Source organism: Microtus oregoni, unplaced genomic scaffold (assembly GCF_018167655.1).
Source record: "Microtus oregoni isolate MIOR12 unplaced genomic scaffold, Mior012 000013F_ref0000133, whole genome shotgun sequence".
NCBI classification, from domain to species: domain Eukaryota; kingdom Metazoa; phylum Chordata; class Mammalia; order Rodentia; family Cricetidae; genus Microtus; species Microtus oregoni.
In genome coordinates, this window is record NW_024543072.1 from 10,337,793 (window position 1) to 10,359,537 (window position 21,745).

General features: G+C 44.0%; 1 protein-coding gene across 2 annotated transcripts in view; it reads left to right on the forward strand.

Annotated features, from left to right (window-relative positions):
• Vstm4 (V-set and transmembrane domain containing 4) overlaps positions 1-21,745 on the forward strand; it is an 83,120-nt gene that overhangs the window by 43,446 nt on the left and 17,929 nt on the right. For both annotated transcript variants that reach the window (XM_041662741.1, XM_041662742.1), the window contains 3 exons: positions 4,495-4,528; positions 18,212-18,318; positions 19,612-19,673. In XM_041662741.1, the coding sequence (XP_041518675.1) occupies positions 4,495-4,528; positions 18,212-18,318; positions 19,612-19,673 (203 nt within the window). The remainder of the gene's footprint in view (positions 1-4,494; positions 4,529-18,211; positions 18,319-19,611; positions 19,674-21,745) is intronic.

The following is a 21,745-nucleotide window of genomic DNA, read 5'->3' on the forward strand; positions in this document are numbered from 1 at the left end:
AGGAGGGATGAGAAGCACTGCTTTCCTTCCAGAACCTTCGGAGATCGCCCCAAACATGACCATGTCTCTTGTGCTTTCGTCTCTGAGGATAAATGCCCTAGTGCCGGGAGGCAGTGATGGAAGACTGCTCCTCCAGTCACCCCAATGGGTTTCTTCTTTATCTGGGCTCCTAACCGCTAGAGCTAGTACCATAAGTAGGGGGTCCTCTCTCTCTGAGCAGCCTCCCACACACTCCTGAACCCTTGCTGTGTAGGCTCTGTCTCTTCAGAGTTCAGGGTAAGCTAGGATATGGATATAATTGGCATATTGCTATGACTAGAGACGGGGGACTCTGGGGACATCCTCTTCACAAAAGCTTACCATTGCCCAGAGTGACCTGTAGTCCTGGGTGGCCCATCTCCATCAGCAGGAGTGTCGGCCCAGTGTCCATGCAGCACAGACCTCTTGGTCATCTGTCAAACGTATTCCTGGAACATCCCACCAGGCTGGTGGCCCTTCTTAGCGAGTCCCCCACCCTGAAGGAGGTTCCCCAGCTTCTCTCCTGCCTCTTCACTCCTGGTCGCTATCTACCCCATTCTGTTTCCCTCACCTGGACTCCACCTCCCCAAACCTGGAAGCTCCTGGCATTATGCCAGGTCTCAGCCCTACTCATCCAGCTACAGCTGTAGTATGGATGGTGTATCTAAACCATAGGTTCTGTGAGACTCAGTGTGTCTATCTGTGGGTGACATCAGCTCTTGGTTTCTCTGAAAATGGCATAGAGAAGGTACAGAGGTCACTCTGCCGGTGACCTGGAAGCACTTGCTGTCGGATTGCTTTCGCAGGACAGACTGAGCTGCACTAAGGACTTGCGTGTGGCCTCACTGTCGTGGACACTGGAGGCCTGAGGTGGAAGTGTTGTAGCATCAGAGCTGGTTTCCTCCGGAGCTTCTCTCTTTGGTGTCTTCTCCTTACGGGTCACCTAGCTTTCTGTCTGTATTTGTGGCCTGGTCCCTTGTTCTAAAGACACCAGTCTTGTTGAATGAGAGCTCACCCTAATTTTAACTAAACTCTTTCTAAGATCCTATATCCATTTGCAATCCTATCGCAAAGCACTGGGGATTAGGTTGTCAACATATGGATTTTGGAGGGAACACAGCTTGGTCCATATCACCTGCTGTGTGACTGTGGATAAGTTTTCAACCCTCTCTGTGCTTTCGAGTCTTTCATTACAATGCACGAACAATGTTTAAAGAGGTTATTGTAAAGTTGACGTTGGAGACCAGAGCTGTGAGTTTTGAACATGTGTTGCCTGCATAATTGTTTCAAACAAACTCCATGACCTTGGTCTTTCACTTTATGCATTGCCGACTTCTCAGTGTTTTCATTACAAACGTGACTTGTTTCAAGGGCAGTGCTCTCCAGAGCACGGCAGAAAGAGCCATCTTGAGAGGCTACCACTTCATCACGTCCTTTTGTATCCTTTTTTTAAAAAATCTTTTTTTTAAAACAATCTTTTTTACATACCTATCCTAGTTCCCACTTCTCCCCTCCTCCCACTCCCACCTTCCTTCCAACCCCCATCCACTCCTCAGAGAGAATAAGTCTTCCCATGAGGAGTCAATAAAGTCTGACACATCACTTTGAGGCAGGACCAAGTCCCTCCCACCCTGTGTCTAGGCCAAGCAAGGTGTCCCTCCAAAGAGAATGGGCAGTTCAAGCACTAGGGATAAATCTGGATCCCACTGCCAGTGGGCCCCAGTCTGCCCCAGCCACACAACTGTCACCCACATACAGAGGTCCTACCTGGTCCTATGCCGGTTCCCCAGCCGTCAGTCCAGAGTCAGTGAGCTCCCACCAGCTCAAGTCAGCTGTTTCGGTGGGTCTACCCATCATGGTCTTGACTCCTTTGCTCATATTATTTTTTTTTTCAAGGTAGGGTTTCTCTGTGAACAGTCCTGGCTGTCCTGGAATTTGCTTTGTAGACCAGGTTGGCCTTGAACTCACAGAGATCCGCCTTCCTCTGCCTCCTTAGTGCTGGGATTAAAGTCCTGCGCGGCCATCAGGCTCCCTTTTGTATCCTTAATTTTGATCACCAGCCCTGTTTATTTCAAGCACCCCATGAAGGAAGTAAAAAGCAGTCTATGAAGTGGGGGTGAAGAAGGCCTCGCACAGAAGCCACGACTGGTAGGAATGCCTCTTGTCCCTGTCTCCTTTTCCCTTCATCCGCTGTTGCACGGAATTTTATCCCATTTCCACATAGCTGCTGTGCTGAGCAACTGTTGTGCCTGTGTCACATGCCCACAAATGTGAGTTCATAACTTCTCCATTCCCTTCTCTCTGGTCTGGGTGGGAAAATATTGTTATAAGATTAAATTACCAATACTTCACAATTAACAGTATTTGGGAAGAGAACTATAAAATGAACAGCGAAAATATAAATGGATCATTTGTGTAGATAAATAACAAGCATAAAGTAAAACTTTATCAGAAGCGCATTGCTATTGAAATAGATTTTTATTTTTAATATATATATATATATATATATATATATATATATATATATATATCCTCACATGTAAATGAGGAGAAGAGAACTCAGGGTTTGCTTAGGATGCATTTCTCCATCAATCCCATTTCCGTTTTGTTAATAGATGTGAACTTGGGGATGTCACCTTCAATACCAAAGGGGACAAGAATAGATGGAGTTTTCACAAGCTACTCAATACCACGCACAGCGTTTGAATTACGTATGTTAGGGGTTAAATGATGATCCAGCAGCAAAGATGCTGTTTAATGTGCTGCCAGTTGACACCTCGATTTGGTCGTTATTCAATCCTTGTTGGAAGCAAAGCACCGAAAATTCCATCCTCCTGAGTTAGTTACTAAGCTGTGAGGTACTCAAAGTCTCAGTGGACAAGGGTGCTTCACGTCAATCTATGCACGCTGCTCCCTGTGTCAGGTGTCTGGGGGTATAAGTTTCGATGAATAGACAGCCTGTCTCGGCTTTGTGAAGTGGAAAATAACGATGTTACACGCAGAGAATAAAAAGAATATAGTCAGATCTTAGACACATTGCAAGATAACCCAGAAATTGTTTCCTTTCTGAACCAAGCATGTTCTAGGATTTACAAGCCAGATACTAAAGTCTATTGACCCATATACAGTTTACAACACCGCCATAAACATGAACGTCCAGTACATACTATGTTGCTTTTGTTGAGTCCATAAACCATCTAGCCCATAGTAGGTGCCCAGTAAACGGAATGCAGGAAGGGTTTAGACATTACTGGAGAGATGGTTTATATATCTTTTTAGCTCTGTAGTGCTGACAGTCCTGCTCTGGACCTTACACTGGCTAACTGTATGGCAGAGCACCCCAAACCCAAGAGCATCAAGCAGCCATTTTATCTGCTCATCCACAGGTTGGCTGTAAAGACTGAGCTCAGCTGTGCAGTTCCGCAGCTATTCCCAGCCAGCGTCTTTCATGCAGTTGCAGTCTGATGGGGGATTGGATGGGGCTGGTTGTTCTGGGATCTCAGCTACCATGGTTAAGGCTGTCTCTGTGGGGACTCGTACTCCAGTGGGCCCACAGAATAACTGGGAGTAGAATAGTTGCCTGTCACAAGACTCAGACAATGGCACTTTTTATGTATCTTCTTGTGGTACATTGGTTAATGTGCCTTGTATCTAAGCAAGACATGTGACCAAGTTCTATTTAGCTCGAGGTAAGAAATTATATACATAGGTATAAACAGATCAAGAAGGTGGGATTCACTGGGGCTGGTCATGTAAACATTTGTCATACAACTCAGGAATTCCCCTGGTTTTTTCAACTCTTAGATCAGACATATTCTGGATTAGGTGCCCATGTATTCTAATTTTTCCACTATAGACAGATATCTGCTTCAAAGAGAGCCATTGTAGAAAGGTATCTTGCTCTAAGACTTGTTTCTTAAGGACATCTTGTTGTTGTTGTATTTTGCTTGGAAACAGAGCCACACTACAGCCCCAAACAAGTCTTGATCTTAAGATCCTCCTTCCTCAGGTCTCAAAGTGTTATGACATTATATCTGACTATCTAAGAAGTTCTTCTGAGACTATAAAGAACATTAACCACAGAATGAAAGTCCATTTAACAATGAGATGATTCTAAAGAGAGATAACCTGTCCCGTCTGGTTCAAAAGGCTGTTTTCATGACTCAGAACTCACAAGTTGTAGGACTTCACCACCCCAGGACTGTATAGCATAAAATGCAACTCAACTTGTCCTGGACGAATGATGTCTGGACTATGTGGCTTCATACCTGATATACAGTCCAGAACTGAAATAATATCAAGTCATTGGGGGTGCCCTCTGATGTCTCTGTCATGATTTCCCCCAAAGTTGTAGACAAGAAGACCCACAAGTTGACTGGTGCAGCCCTATTACCTGAGCAAGATCTGAGTCCCTGCCTTTCAGGTAATGCCAAACTAACTTGTATTTACCAATTATTATTCTGTTTCCTTTTACAGTGAGACATTATTTGGTGAAATGTCCTCAAAACAGGTAAGAATATTTTCTTTGTTATCTCCCTTTGATCTTTTGTTTTCTTTTTATACTATCAAGAAATTGGTTAGATATATATATTTTTACTAAAAGATGTTGGTCACAAGAAAGTCAAAGAATGTATGTTCTGCACATGTTTGCATATGTGAATAGTCCACACAACAGTCATAATCTTCACAGGGTCCAGATGGCGTGTAGCTCATGCTGGCCTGTATCTTTGAGGAGCTTAAAAGGTGTCCTGTAGGACCATGTGGGAACTTAGGACAGGTCTGAGCCACCTCAATACCTCCTCACCACTAACTAATCTCTTTTCCCACAAGCACTGACTTGGCCTGTGTTCTGCTTTAGCTACTGACAGGCCTCATTGGGAATGTAGTAATTTTAAGATAGATTCAAACTCATAGCAATTTTTGGGACTTCAAATTTTAAAAAACATCAATGGGACACAGAGCCTCTTCTTGATGATATTGAAATCACCCAATGACAGTGAAAACACACCAAAATCATAACTAAAACGAGGAAAGATCAACAGGGAGGTTGATCAGATATTGGAATAATCTGATAAGGATTTTAAACCAGATGTTGTCAATCTGTTCAATCAACTGAAAAATAAAAAATCTTTTGAAAGTAAACAGTAAGTAAAAGTGCCACCCAACAAAGTCAAGTTATTTTAGAAAGTAGAAGTATAGAATGGAGAAAATATCCTAACAGATACAAATCTTGTTGAGTAGACTCACTAATAGGGTGACAGTGTCAGAAGGTTATTGGGAAAGGGAAAGACAGAGTCGTCGAATCATACATGTGAACCACAGATAGAAACAGACTAAAAACATGGATGAACAGCTAGTTCTCAGGAACCTGGGGCAGGGGTGATTCCTACCGTCAGGTTACAGAGAGAGAGAGTGAAATCTAGAGGGGTTGATCATTAGTTATCTGTTAGAAGGAATAATCAGTGAACACTTCGCAAATTTTGCAAAAGAAAAAGATTCATAGATTCAAAAATGTTAATTCCAGCTAGGATGAATGTACTAAAATCTACAGGAAGACATGGCACAATTAGACAAGAGGTGAAATGACTGTAAGTGCCCTCTCTGACTGAAGACAGACAGAAAGAAAGGGTGTTCTTCTCAGAATCTGAAAGAACTACAACCAGAAATTCTATACTGAGAAAAACTCTCTTTCAGTAATGAAGGAGAAAGAAAGACATTTTCAAATTCAGGAAAACTTAAATGATTTGTTGATAGAAAAACTCTCTTTCAGTAATGAAGGAGAAAGAAAGACATTTTCAAATTCAGGAAAACTTAAATGATTTGTTGATAGCTCACTAGGTACTAACAGTTACCTACTTGAAAAATCATATCTAAAAGAAATTCTTGAACCCAAAATAAAAGCAACCTTGAATAATTAAGAAGGAACAACTCAAATAATGTGTATGTTTTTATTAATTCATTGAGAATTTCTACACATGTCTACAACATATTTTGATCAATAAAAGACTATAGACAAGTCTAGATAATTCTTTAATATATTCAAGTCACATAAAGAAATAGAATAAACAAAACTATAGGAAAGGAGGAGGAGATAAATAATAAATTACTTCCATCCACCTATCTTTAGAGCATCAACTGATGCTCTAAATAAATCAGTTGAATCACAGAACCTGACATAGTCAATAACTATGTCTCCCAAATAAATTCTGTTTGTAACAAATTCATTCCATACTCATTTATAGCTAAGGTGAAGCAAATCGATGGAAGAAGAGACACCATGCAGTAAACAGTCTATGTGCAGATATCACACAGCTCATAACGTAAAACACAGAGAAAGCCACTTAGGAAGGATTGGGTGGGACCTTAGGTGGTAAAATGACCAATCCACCAGGAAAACAAAGGTCCTAAATGGTATATGCCTTTAACAACAGAGACATAGAACTCAAAGAGCTAAAACCGGAGAGCTGAGGAAGAGAGGAAAACCCATGGGGATTTTTAGCAACAAGTAGGCTTGGCTTAGGTCCCCTATCTTCAAGGTCACTGAATTCATAAATGCTGTCAATCAACAAGACTCAGTTGATCCATCTACAGCAATCAGCTTATGGAAGAACACCTTTTCATGTCCCCATGAAGCGCTCTCCAAGATATATCCTAGGCTGAGAGAAACAAAGCTCAACAACTTGAAAGGCTTGGAATCGTACTGTATAATCTTTGACGACAGTGAACCGCAGTTGAAAGCAGCAGTGAACTAACGACAGGGAAATCTCATCGTGAAATTTGTTTAAAGTTACACGCAGAGTCTCAACAGCAAGGGACCAGTGAAAACACAGGCACAGCAATCAGGGAAGCATAGCCGGTACAGAGATCAGAGGATACACGGGATCCAAAAGGAAGCTTCCACGCTGAGCTGATGGGTGCAGGGTAACTCTAAACAGAAGGTATGTCCTTTCCATCAAGTGCTGTGAATTCCACAGACGTCCACGGATGGACACCTGAGCTGAGACCCCTTTACTCACAGCATCAGCAAGTATAATTAAAGAGTCATAGTCCTAAATAGAAAAGCTAAAACGATAAAATTTTCTCAAAGAAATTCTTGTGTCCTTGGATTAGGTAACGTGACACTGTGCAAGATTCAAAAATGAGAGAGTGGTAAAGAAATTAGTTCCACAGACACAATTATAAAGATGAAAAGATAAATCACCAAATAGCAAATATCTCCAATCAGATAGGTAGCAAGGAATGTGTTTCCAGATAGTTCTTCCAACTAGATAATAAGATGACAAATAGCATAATTAAAATAGGCAAGAGTGATTAGAATAGGTATTTCCCTAAAGAAGTTGTACCCGTGGTTCATAAAAATGGGGAAAGATGTCCAATATCTTTAGTCATTAATTAGGGAAATGCAAATTAAACAATAATGCGATTCCAGCATACCACAACCATAATGCCTACAATCCAAGAGACAGATGATGCCAAGTGTTGGCATGCATAAGGAGAAACGGGATCATTGCACACTGCAGAATGGAGCACCCAATGGAGAATGCAGTTTTGTGGTTTCTTAAGGTGTGACTCTTAATAATACGGCCCAGCAACTGTGCCTGTAGGGATCTACCCAGTAGCATGAGAGCACATGCCCACTCAAGGGCCTGTGTGGGGTTGCTCACATCCGCTCTCTTCAGAATAAGCAGAGACTGGAGACAAGCCAAACATGTTCATCTGTGGACGAGAGAGTGAGCAACCTGCAGCAGATCGGTCCCGTAAAGTTCTGCTTGGCAACAAAGCAGGCGGTGGAAAGAGCCCGTTCTCAAAACGCCAGAGTGGAAGAAACCAGGTGCAAAATGTATGGTTGTGCGCAGTGCTAATGAAATGCCTGGAAAAGGGAGATTTATGGAGCCAGCAAATAGAGCGATGCTTGCTTATCGGCTGAGGCTGAGCGTGGGGACTAATTGCGGGTGTGATTAATGCGGTAGGGACTAAATGTAGAACTTTGCGGGGCTGTGATTGTGATGTCCTAAAAAATGGGTTGTGCTGATGATTGTGCAACTTGTAGGTCTACAAAATTGATGATTTTGAGCTACAGATTGTATTGGAAATCAACGAAGTCTCAACAAAGCTGCTTCTTTTTTAAGACTCTCTAAGACTGGGGTGAATCAGGCCCGTCATTTGGAGAGAGGGTTATAGCTGGGGCAGTCATGGTTGCCGAGAGGCCAGCCTACCGACCTCTCTTTATTCCTGGGATACCTGGTTCTGCTTCATGGAGGGCTTTCCGTTTCTCCTGTGTTTGGTCCTCCTCCCTGCTCCTCATTACCTCTCCCCAAACAGCAGTCACATTCTAAGCTGGGGACTACTGGGAGGAGGGGTACAACAAGAATGTCATCCTTGTTTAGTAGACGTTAGCGTTCATTATCCCTAGCCCTGGAATATACAGGTGTATCAGTCATCTTTCAATTGCTGTGACAAAATACTTGAGAAAACCGGCTCACAATGGGGAAAGGCTTATGGTCTTTAGAGAACATTTAAGATCCACACTATAACCCAGATATCAGGGTCATAGAGTTCTGCACAAATGTTTCTGTCTCTGTACCCACACTGAGGACTGCCAGTGATGTAGCGGGGTGCCCAGCCCAAAACTTTCACAATGAAATGCTTCTTGCCAAACCAATTACACCTCTCATGTTTAAGACACACATTTAAGTCTCTGGAATATCATTTTCCTCCTTCAGCCTGAGACCATGGTGGGGTCAAGTCTGACCGTAGATCTGCCAGGGACACTCACCCTCCTCACTAGTGCCTCATGTGACCTCATGTAGTTCTGATTTCCTCCTGCAGTGCCTGACTAGGGAAGAAGTCAATTCTTTCCTTCACCGTGACTTTGACCTGTGTCCTGGGCTACAAGCCCGGGAATTTCAGCCCATCCTTTTCATGACAGAGACCAGGTCCTGGTACTATTTTTGGTTGCTGCTGTGGGAACTGGACCCCGGGTCTCAAGTTCTATTCATGATCAGTGTCCTTTTTCTGTCCTTTGAGCACTTCCTTCGAAAGGGAAAAGGGCAGAAATCACAGGAGCAAGGCCAGAAGCCAGGAAAGGAAACCCTTAGGCAAGGGAGGGACCCTCAGGAAGAGGCCACATGCTGGTGTTGAGAACACTGTGGTCACAGAGAATCGTCTTGCCAAGTGACCGGGGCAAGATGGAGATTCTAGGGAGTTCCATGGTTTGCAAAAAAAAAAAAAATCAAAGAAGAGAAACAAAGCTTATCATGACTATGTCCTGCCCTTAGTCAAGAAGCTGCCATAGTCTAGGAGGAGTGGCCTTGGCCTTTAGGAATGATGGACTCTTCCTCCCCCAGTCAGTGTCCTTAGGAAGCAGATGGCCCAGAACAAAGCAAGCATTTCAGGGCTCCCTGGGGTTTTCAACATGCCTTTTTTGGAAGGGTCAGCAATGAGAGCAGTTCAGTTCATATGAAATGGCTCAGAAGTGTCCCTGAAGCCCAGCTTTAAAGCAAAATGCTAGTGATTGCTCAGAGCTGGGATGCCTCTTATACAGGCAAAATTTTAAAAGGCTGTCGAGAGAGATAGAGAGAGAGAGAGAGAGAGAGAGAGAGAGAGAGAGTTGGGAGTGCAGAAAAGGGAGTTCCCAGCGTGGCAATCTCCTGGGTATAAGAATATATGGGCTCATAGACCCAGGAAGGCAGCAACATGTTTTCTTTTTTTTTTAACTTTATTTATTTATTTATTTATTTATTTATTTATTTATTAAAGATTTCTGTCTCTTCCCTGCCACCGCCTCCCATTTCCCTCCCCCTCCCCCAATCAAGTCCCCCTCCCTCGTCAGCCCAAAGAGCTATCAGGGTTCCCTGCCTGTGGGAAGTCCAAGGACCACCCACCTCCATCCAGGTCTAGTAAGGTGAGCATCCAAACTGCCTAGGTTCCCACAAAGCCAGTACGTGCAGTAGGATCAAAAACCCATTGCCATTGTTCTTGAGTTCTCAGTAGTCCTCATTGTCCGCTACAGAGACCCACATTGGAGCACTGGACAGATATCTCAAGGTCCAAATCAGGAGCAGAAGGAGAGAGAACACGAGCAAGGAACTCAGGACCGCGAGGGGTGCACCCACACATTTAGACAATGGGGTTGTTCTATCGGGAACTCACCAAGGCCAGCTGGCCTGGGTCTGAAAAAGCCTGGGATAAAACCGGACTCGCTGAACATAGCAACATGTTTTCTGACTCAGCCTTTCTTCAAGTGTGTGGCGCACACTGCCTCTTGGACAAACTGGGGTTGGGGTTGCATCTTATTTGTAGGATGTGTTAGAGGCAAAATCCAAGGTGATTTCTGAGCTTCTTTTAATGCCTTTTCCAAATTTCTCTGAACCATCAGAGATTTTTTTTAAAGATAGATTTATTTGTTTATTATGTATATAAAATTCTGCCTCCATTATGCCTGCATGTCAGAAAAGGTCATCAGATCTCATTATAGTTGTGAGCCATCGTATGGTTGCTGGGAATTGAGCCCACAACCTCTGGAAGAGCAGCTAGTACTCTTAAACTCTGAGCCATCTCTCCAGCCCCCTTTAGAGATTTTTTTTAAAAGCATCTCATGACAATGGAAGCAAGGGACTTCATCAATAGTGACACGCCAGGATCTCAGTGAAGGACAAGATGCAGTTTTAGACTCTGAAATCTTGTAAGTCAGCACTCAGGAGTTTTAAGATCAAACTAAATATTGGTCTGACGAAGCCTCTGCTGCAGCGTCTGTGAGCTGGTGGTGGAAGGGCTGAGAGAGAAGAAGATGACCCAGCGGCCCAGGACCACTTTGTCATAGGGCTAACCATGAACTGGGGTGATGCAACCCACTTGCGAATGGCCATGGGGAAGCTGTGCGTGAGGAAATGCTTTGGGAGCCACTCCATAAAGGAGCAGCTTTTCTTCTATTGCTCAGAATATGCACACAAAAAGATCATAGAAGGGCAGCAGCCACAAAAACGAGTGGTACTGGCTGCCACTTAACACTTACAGAATGCAGCTTTTCCTGTTCTCAACTCAGGCACTGAGAACAGATTCCATACTACGTACAGTTAGGACACGGATTCTGTAAGACAGTCGTGGGTGACAATTGCTAAGTGATTGTCATGTAATGGACACAGCTAAGATGCTAGGTGTGTATTACTTGTTTAGTAATTGTCATGGTATAGGAACATGGAAGGTGGCACTATTTACCTACCTTAAAAGGGAAGTTATATAATCACTAGGTAGCCCCTGGCAGGCAATAGCAACTGGCCTTGAGTATTTTGATGGCAGTTGAGGGCCCTGGAGCCTAGTAGGAGACATCTAGAAATTCACCCCATTTGTATGAGCTCTTGAATTTTTTTTCTATGGTAACTGACATTGGGGAGGGAAGTGCCTGTGGTTACTAACATTTATTTATTGTTCTAATGGTGACAGAGAGCTGTCACTGTCACTATAGAAACCAGCAAGTCTTTAAGATCCTACAATACAGATTTCATGGGCATGGTGCATGTAGTACCTGTAGTATCTTGGGGAGGTGGTCAGAGAGCCCGTTAGAAAGGAACAGAAAGGTCCTTCTCATACTGCAAGTTGGGCACTTGCTTTGCCAGAACTGAGAAACGGAGGACATGAACATTTCTGGTGGTAGGACAGATCAGTTAAAAGACCTTCCACAATGATGTGGAGTAAGAAGCACTCAGGATGCTGAGAAAGATGCTGGGAGGACCTAGGCATCATGGCTCCTTTGAGCACCAATTGCTAAGGGCTCTCTGTGTCCAGATCTTTGGTCTCCGGCTGTCTTATTTCAGACCATAATATATCTCCATGTAGCATGTGACATACATCTCTACCCAGTGATGACAAACACTGCTCATCCAATGAAGGACAGAAATGACAGACCTCAAGGAGCATGAGCCCCCAGTGGTAGGGTACTACAAGAAGATGGCCTTGAGCCAAGGGGAACACCAGACGTCTGCAGTGTGGCTCCATGGTGCAGCTCCTCAACTCTCACTGCCAGCCTGCCTCACAGAGCCTGGTATCAGGATGATCACTTGGTTGCCAGGACACTCTGGACGGACCTATGCGGTGGGTCAAGATTTAGTTAACAAAGAAGTCTGTGGTTGAGTGTAGAAGGCTTCGCTGTAATTATGTTTTCTGGGGGAAATGACTTGGTGTACGGTAGAGTTTTTTTCCCCCTTCCTCTCTGTTGTCCCAAAGGCTCCCAGCTATGAAGCAGACACAGAGTCTCCACATCTGGCCCACCATGTACACTACTGGGTAGCTGACATCATTCATTACAGACGATTTTTAGGAACATGCTGTCCTCTGCCCACTCCTACGCCAAAAAGACTTTGGTCTTGGGCACCAGGCACAGTTTCCAGCCCTCAAGACTCCAGTGCTTTGTTGACCCACCCTCTTTCGATGAGAGAAGGAGGTTAAGCAACTATACTCAGTTGAGTACAAACATAGAATGTGCTAGGATGTTAATGCCACCTTCTGGTACCATCTCTTTAAGAAACTGGCTTAATCCCAGAGCAACTGTTCTAATCGAGTTCAATTGGCAATCTTTCTAAAGTCTTAATTTTCTAGTTCCTTTTTGTTCAGGCTGGTCGCAAGATTCTTGCTTCAGGGTTAGTGAGTCAGACCAACCTGGACTGAATCCCACATCCCTTCCTCCAGAAGGGCCTGGGCCTTCATAAGGTCTAGTTTCTTACCGAGAAGGCTAGAGATAACAGGTACCCTTTCCACAGTGGCCTGCACCGAATAGGCACAAACACACCAATTACTATTAACTTTGCTTTCTGAAAAGGAAACAAAAAGTTTCCTAAGAATTTGTTCAAAGCCCTGCATAACCCGGGTCACATGCTTTGTTGGCATCTTGAGGAGACAATGCAGACTCAGGGAGTCTGTCTTCCTCCCTTATTACCTGCCTGGTCTGCCCTACATTGTACCTGACTGAATAGCACCGTGTGGGAGACCTGTGTCAGAGCAGAGCCTGGTACACCATGCTGGGCAGAAAAGTTCCTGGTCAGTGTTCAAGTTGAAACTTGCGGTCCTTCCCTCAGGGCTGAACCATGGGCACCGGGACGTCCCCTAGTGTCAACACCATATTTCCAATGAGACGCTGTGAAATGTCCACATCGTTCGCATGCGCTGGACACGTGTTTGAGTTATGCAGCCCTTGAGTGCCTGTGGTAGCTTCTTACGTGTCAACTTCATGAAATTTAGAATCAGCTGGGAGATTATTGACATCTCTGGATGTGTCCATAATGGAGCTTCTAGAAAGGATTATCTGAGGACGGAAGAGTAGCTGTGGGTGTGTACGGCACCATCCCATGGGCTTGGGGACTGGACTGAATAAAAGAGAGCTGAGGAGAAACTGAGGCAGCCATCTCCCCTCTCTGCTTCCTGCCGCACTTTGGGGTGTACTGTTTTGCTCCTTGAGCCAGAACAATTCTTCCCTCTCTCGCATTGCTTCTGACACAGCCAGAGAAGCAACCGATACAATGCCCCATCTTCTTTATGCATGCTATTCCATCTGACATCATATTGGCCCCAAGAGATAGCTAGCAAGGGCTAGTCACCCATCCAACAGATTGAGGAGTAGAGGCCCATGGAAATGAGTGACTTAGTCAGACAGTGACCTCTGCAGGGTCATTGTCATCTTCTACCCCATTTCCATCGTCTGTTCACTAAAACCAGCTTCTGCTAGTTCTGGAGCAGAGATTCTGTGTTCTTGTGGGACGGAGACTTCAGGAAGTGGCCCCTCTTTCAAGAGACCCATACCACGTGTGCCGCCGCCTGCCTCACCCGTGCTGGAGCCAGAAAAGCAGTCCCATTTAACAAGCTCCCCACAAACAGCGCTTCTCTCTGACGGCACTGCCCTCTAACTCAAGTACTTTCCAGGCCTGTTTTCCCCTCTTTCGATTTGACTGCCACCAGCAGAACTCTCCTGTGTCAGAGCCCGACTGTAGCCCTGTTCCAATTCAAAATGCAGCATAACTTTTCTTGTAAGTTAATCACAAGGTGGGGTCTTGGCTCAGTGGGAGAAATGGGACTCGGAGGGACAACGGTAGACCACATGTCACCACGATGACTCACTGTATACTTGAAGTCTTGTTGAACTATGAATTAGAACTAAATTTAGTTGGACGCAGCCCTGCCGGTTTGGAGGAAAATGGTGATGACAAGACAGATATTTTCCAGCTTTCTAAAACCCCTGGGCATAGTGGCATATGCTCATAGAAATGATGTTCCAGAAACTTCCGCTGTGCATGAAAGAGCTGAAGAATTAAAAGGAGAGAAAGTGGAAACATTGAATTCTCTAGTGTGTGAGGTGCCCTGGGGAGACTATCTGAATTCATAGGTACAAAAGAAAGAATATCAAAAGATTTTAGCAGAAAGGGGAGAAAACTGCATTTAATAAAAGTCTAGGTTTAAAGGGACATTGGGAAAAACTGCAATCAATGTGTTAGCTTGGTGGAAGAGATCTATGTAAATCAATATGAAAAGTCTAAGGCCTAAAGTAATAAGTATGAGGCACTGTGGAGACAGACACAGGCCATGGCCATCCTGTGACAATCCAAGAAATGTAGCAAAGGAGGCCACATGTTCTGCACGAAGTTAACTGAAACACTCGGTGGTTATGGACAGTGACACGGTGCAGTTCTCCACTGCTGGGACAGCCATAAACTAACTAGCAAATCTGGAAATTGCTTTGAAAACAGGTATGAAATAGCCTGGAAGATGGTCCTCTCTGACAGAGTAATTCCAGTTTTCAGGTTTAAACCTCAAAGTGGGAAAACATTCTGCACAAATATATTAGAAAATGAATCAGTGGTTCATACGTTTGAGAGTGAGTTTGTAAACTATAGCTTATCTTCTCATTAGAATAATAGGAAAATCTAAAAATTTGAAAAATATAGATTAAATAAAAAGAAAGTATCATATTACAAATTTAATGTAATTATTAAAAATTTATAAAATATAGTGTTAAATGTTTTACACATATAAAGACTTGTTTATAGAAGCTTTATTACTAATTCCTCAAACTGAGAAACAATTGTTTTTTAGGTGAATAGATGAGAAAATTGAGTGACAACCATAAAATGGAATATTATAAAGAAATTATATTTTTATTACATATATAATTATATACATTATAAAGAAATGAGCCACCAAACCAGGAAAAAGCATGGAGAAAAAAAGCCTTCAGTACCTATTACCAACGTGAAAAGAGCTGGTCTGAATAGGCTAATACGGTGTGTTCACAGCCCTACAATGTCCTGGACCAGCAAAACTATGGAGCCAGTCAAAGCAAAGATGGACGGTTTCTGGGGCCTGACGGGTGTGGACAGGCAAAGCACAGAGGACTCTTAGGACTGCAAAGCCCTCTATATAATGTTGCGTACATGTTACCGTATATTCGTCTAAACCCACAGAACACAGGAGAGTGACCCTTGACACGACCTGTAGACTGTGGGTGCTCCTGAGGATGCTCTACAGGCTTCCCCATTGCAGAGCCTGGGAATGCTGGGAAAAATCTCTGTCCCTTCTCAAGTCTTCTGTGAACCTAACACTGCTCTAAAAATACTCATTTTTTTTTTTTTAAGGAGAAAGAGCTGTGGAGCTATTTACAAAGGTCGCGTTTTGGTCATGACAGGCTTATTTCCTCTCCTGTCAATGCCTACAATTACCATTTAATCCACGAACCTGCCTATTTCTGTTTGAAAAGAAAATTAATAAACATGTCAAGCATTTAAAAGGCTGCAGAACCAAGCTCTGTGTGTTTGTCTGTTCAAACAATCCCTTGTTTGCTCTTGGCGGCCAGAGTTTTGTAAACTCCCGTTCCTTTTAGCTGTTTGTGAATTTACACAGTGGGCCACTACAGTTATTACCACTTAGCCTGTTCCCCAAAAAAATAAGTCATCCTTGGGGAATCTCAGCGGAAACACATCCTTAGACTTTTTCCCACACTTCACGAGCAAGTCTCGACTTGTTTCTAAATATTCAGGACCATCATTACAATAGCCTGTAACTTTATGTCTACACTTACTTATGTATAATTGTAAGTGTATCCAGCAGTAGTCCTCTATCCTGTCTCCTGTCTGTGTGGTTTCCCCAGCATCCCTATTCTCAAGACCCTTGACTATTTATTTGTAAGGTTTCCTTATACACAGGTAAGTTTATCCTAGCTTATATCTCATTTCCCCTATGTGGGTTTTTTTTTTTTTTTTTTTTTTGGAGTGTGGAGTGTTTCGTGGCAGATTTTCTCTTAGAGATGTGTCTAACACTTGGAATTTTTCTCTCAACAATGCATCTTACTTCATCACTGTTTTATCCCTGCTTCCAGCCATAGACAACCAGCATAAGAATAACATATTTGTTGGGAGGTGGTAGTACACGCCTTTGATCCACTTGGGAGGCAGAGGCAGGCAGATCTCTATGAGTTTGAGGCCAGCCTGGTCTACAGAGTGAGTTCCAAGACCAGGGCTACACAAAGAAACCCTGTTTCAAAAAACCAACCAACCAACCAACAAAAACCATAGTCTACTTAACCAATCAGTTGGTGACCATTGGGCTGTCCCGATGACGGCTGGAATTTTGCAGTGCTATAATGCTGGAGTCTTATCCGCACATCATTTCATGTGTACACAGTGACATTCACACAAGGAATTTTCAGAAGTGAGACTACAATGTCAAAGAGTCCAAGGTTCTGTCGTTTTGATAGATGTTGCCAAGTTTCTTTCCACCAGGGAAGGTCTGTACTCAGTGAACTCTGCACGCTTGTCAAGAGTGCTTACTCAGACTTGATTCTTGCCATTCTGGCATGCAGAGAAAGAAAGTTCCTTCTCTTTCTACTTTCTTATGACAAGTTTGTCATCTTTACACATGTGGGGTTCTCCTTTGGGACACAAATGACCCCCTCTCCTGATTGTTCATTTTGATGATTGATCATGGTCTTGCCCACTTCAGAGGTTTTTCATGGCCTAGAATGATAGACTTTCTTGGGAACCATATCTACTAAGCTGGCCCTGTGCCTGGGCACGAAGGATTCTATGCGGAACTTCCTTGTAAGTTGCTGGAGCCAATAGAAGTTTTGAAACAAGACTGATGGTCATTCAGAGAAGCCTGTGGACCTCAGTACATTAGGAAGGCTGAGATGACTAGCCTTCATTGTCAACTAGAGGGGATTCAGGATCAACAGGGACACACCTCTGGCACATCAATGGGGGTCTTTTCAGAGAGATTTAACTGAGGTGGAAAGTTCACCTTAAATGTGGTACCACCATCCCTTGGGCTAATTAACGCCTTTGACTAAATAAATAGAGAATATAAGCTGAACATCAGCATTTATCTCTCTCTGCTTCCCGAGTATGTGCCCAGCTGCCTCATACGGATGCTGCCATGACTTCCCTGCCACAGTGAACTGGGCCTCAAACCGTGAGCCAGAATAAACTCTTTCTTCCTTATACTGCGTTCAGAGAATTAGGTAAGAGTCGAGAACAGCTTTAGCTCCCACGTTCACTGTTTATTAACAGCTCCCATAGGCTTTGACTTTCTTTAATATGAGGTTTGTCATTCCCATCACACCATTTTATCATGGACAGTACCTAGAAAGAAAGAGATACTTAAGTAGCCAAAGAAGCAAACCCTTTGTACTGATGGAGGACTCTGAAGGGGCAGCTCCATGAGTCCCTTCTTATTGGGCTGAGAGGCATTTGGTTTGGGGATTATGGAACCCAAAGACATGGCCAAAGAATGTTGGCTCTAGGGGAGCTAGTTCGAGTACATGTATATTTTTGGTGATGTCGTTAGTAGCCAATCATGGAGTAAGTAGCTGGCTACACTGTGCCCGATTAAAGTATATATAAGCCATCAGTTTATACATCCCTAAGTAATGAGAGCAAGCTGGCTTGTCTAGAGAATTTGAATTTTGAGCAGCCCATCAGAAGTCTCAAACCATCTCACCTCGTCATCTTTATCTTGGCCAAGAGAGAGTGGAGACTTGTTGACATCTCTGGAGACAATGTCAAGCATTTCCTGTCTAACTGTGAGGTGGCCCTTCCTTGAACACTTTCACAGGGAGCCTTCAAGAGCTTCTGAGCAATGCTAGTTCCTTTTCCCTTCTGGTTTTCAGTAATGAATAGACGTTGGCTTCATCTGAGCCCATTTTTTTTTCCTGCAGCTCAGGGGAGACTGTCACCAGTGTGACCAGCTTGGTCCCACTGCAGCCACAGAAGGGCAAGAGGCAGAAGGAGAAGGCAGACATCCCACCTGCAGTCCCTGCCAAAGGTAAGAACAGGACCTGCAGTTTCTCACGTGAAAGCCACCTTGATTGATGCAGGGGTGGGCCTGGAGTCAAATGTGGCATCAGGGCAGAGGAACAGTAGATGGATGGAGGACTTGTCATTCAATGCCACGATAGTACAAAGAGCCCCACCTAGATTCTAGATATAGCGATGAGGTGGGAAGCAGGGAAATGTAAGTTTGACCATGGTAGCATCATGGTAACTCAATATCCACAGGAAAGCCCGTACTGAATTTACTGTGAGGTGAGGTAGGGCCTGGCAACATCTTCTTGGCTCTTGAAGGGAAAGAACACCTCTGACGTTTTGAAGATGTATGCACTCCATTTCTGATGTATTCTGCTGACGAAATGCTCTTTCTATGATAGGTTTCTATAGTTGCTCTTTTTATTTAGAGCAAAAGGAATGAGCAAGAAAGGGGTTTCTTAAAGGAAAGAAAGGTGTGGCTCTTACAAGGACCAAGACTGTCTGTGGACAGACCCTGTTTAGATACTTAGACTGCCCTATCTAGATGCTTAGGCATCAGCAAATTTGAATATGGCTATAAGAGAAAACTTTAAGTGCATTTTATCTCTTCCCTTGGTTCTGCTGGTATCCCACTGAACCCTGTGGAAGAAGCCAGAAGAGACGTAGCTGGAAGGAAGGTTGGGAGGGGTTGGGAGGTGTAAGGCCTTGAGTGGGAAGGGGCGCAGGTCACTTCAGCTGGGACTCACGCCGTTCTCTTGTGTCAGTCACTGCCGGGTAGATACTGCACTAGTGACAAAAGATACAAATTGCACTTGGGAAACTAAGTCATAGAACTGGGCTTTCAACTCCAAGTTCAAGGCATGGCAGTCAGGACTAGTTGAGGAACAGCCTCTGTGTGCTTCTACTAAACTGGGACATCCAGGAGGGACTCCTCCTTGATGAACTCACAGGACTGTTGAGAGTCAGCTGTCATCCTTGGGGTCAGGGGGAGATCAGCGTAACCAAGGGGAAAGTCCTACCTCAGCATTAACCAAGGGCTCCTGGTTGTCTCCCACACCTTTGACTTCTGTCCAGGTGGCAGAGGCCTGTACAGGACTGTCATGACCAAGGGAGGCAGTGCCATATCTAAAGATGAGGGGATAATTCTCTTCCAGTTAGGGGTACCCAAGGATACCTGCTCCAGAAGCTTGAGCTCTTCTTGGGGGTAGGAAGGCTCTGTCAGTCTGTACACAGGGTGCCTGTGATGTCCGTGGAAGGTGGGCATTAGGGACCTTGGAGGAGTTTCAAGCTAACACTTGGTATCCTTCCACAGCTCCAATAGTCACCACTTTCCACAAACCAAAGCTGCTGAAACCACAGAGGAAAGTCGCCCTGGTGAGTAACTGTTCTCTGTCGCTCTGCTCCCTCTAACACAAGAAACAGTCCAAGAGTCCAACAGTACCTCTCTGGGCTCTAAATGTGTTTAAAACTCTGTTACCTCTGTTCCCAAAGGCACACTCTCTTCTCAGATCAGATTTTGAGTCAGTTTTTCTCCAGATTAATTGCTTCTCTGAGTGACCTTCCAAGAAAATCCAAATGGAATTGTCTTCCTCTATAAATGTTACCTTTCGAAAACAAGAGCGCACATGGCACATACAGACGGGTATAAAACAGAAAGTGGACCTTTTTGCATCAATTTACCTGATCTGAAGAATCTGCTAGGGTCTTTCCAGAAAAACAGGCTAAACCCTTTTTATAGTGCAATAACTTTAGACTGAGGAGTCATCTTTGAGGTATCAGACTTTTGTGTGTCCTTTGCCCACTACTGTTAACGACTTACATACCTGGGGTGAATTGTTATAAGGCACTGGTTCTCAACTGTGGGTCATGACCCCTTTGGGGAGGTCAAATGACCTTTTCACAGGGGTTACATATCGGATATCCTACAGGCTATATATTTACATTCCAACTCATAATGGTAGCAAAACTACAGTTATGAAGTAGCAACAAAAATAATTTTGTGGTTGGGGGTCACCACAGCACGAGGAACTGTGTTAAAGGGTCTCAGCATTAGGAAGGCTGAGAACCACTGCTCTAAGGTATTAACCTCAGTATGATGTCTATCCACCACTTCCACTGGTTGTCCATTTTGGATACATTCCAGCACCCCACAGTAGATGCCTGAAAACCATAGACTGTGCCAAACCCTGCAAACGCATGCTCCATTTTCTTCACACATAAACCCTGATAATGTTTAGTTTCTAAGTTAGACACAGTGGAGTAATAGTGGCCAATTCTAACATGCAGTGATTATAACATGTTATAATAAGATTTGTTTAAAATGGTTATTTAAGAACTTATGAATTATTCAATCCTGGAATTTTCCTTTTAAGATTTTCAAAGGGAGGTTAACTGCCTGTAACTCAAACTGATGATGGTGGAGGGGCAGCAGCGTGTCCTTAAGATGCGACATCCATTTCAAACCATGGCGAAGGCCATGCCTGCCAGGTTCCTCACTGTTTTCTCCTGTCTGGCCGCCTCTCTGTGAGAAGCCAGTCCCAGTGTCCAGCTAACACTCAGAGCAGGCAGAAGAACTTAGGTGCAGTCTTTCAGAGGAGAAGAAATCAGAATTTGTGGACCTGGTTACAAATTGCTTTAGAGAGCCGCGTCAGGCCTGGCTCACTTGGGTCACATTCAGCCTGGCCTTTGTCCGAGGGATTTTCTGCAGTGCCATTTTCAATGACAGTTTTCTACTTCCCTCAGCCTGTCTATCTTGGTCACTTAGAGGTCTGTAAGAAAGAGAGGCCCCTTTCCTCACTTTTCATCCGCTGGTTCCTTTGATGCCAAGGTACACGTGGACATTTCTGTGGTGTTATTAGTGTTGGATCATCTGTGTGTGTGTGTGTGTGTGTGTGTGTGTGTGTGTGTGTGTTTTGCTAACATTGTTAAGCAGCTGTACTTATGCTATGTGTGTGTGAAAGAAAAAGGATTGTCAAGCTTATTCCAATGTCCATGACAGCAGACAGCAGTTCATTGGAGCTCTCTCTGTGTTCTTCGCTGGACATCCAATGGTGTGCATACAATAATTCATGCATGTCCTTTTGCTTTCTACATGTCACCAGATTTAGTTTTCACAGCAAGACTTTGTCCCTCATCTGCCAGTTTTGTCTGTGAGGACACTCCATTTAAGGGAAGTGATGGGGGGGGGGGGTCCCCCTATCAGCTGGGAGACAGTCACCAGTCTTGAATCAAAACCTTCCCTTAGTCTATGGCCTGCTGGGCCCTTCTCCTTTATCCATTAAACAAAAACCTGGTTGTGCAGTGCATGGCTACAAAATGCTGTCTTAAGTGGTTGTTATTTTTGTGACTTATCAGAGGATTGGTTTTAACAGCACTTAAAATACTGAGTACAGTCCCGGCACAAGGGGTCATTGCTGACCCCTTTGTCTGTGTGTCTGTATGAACTG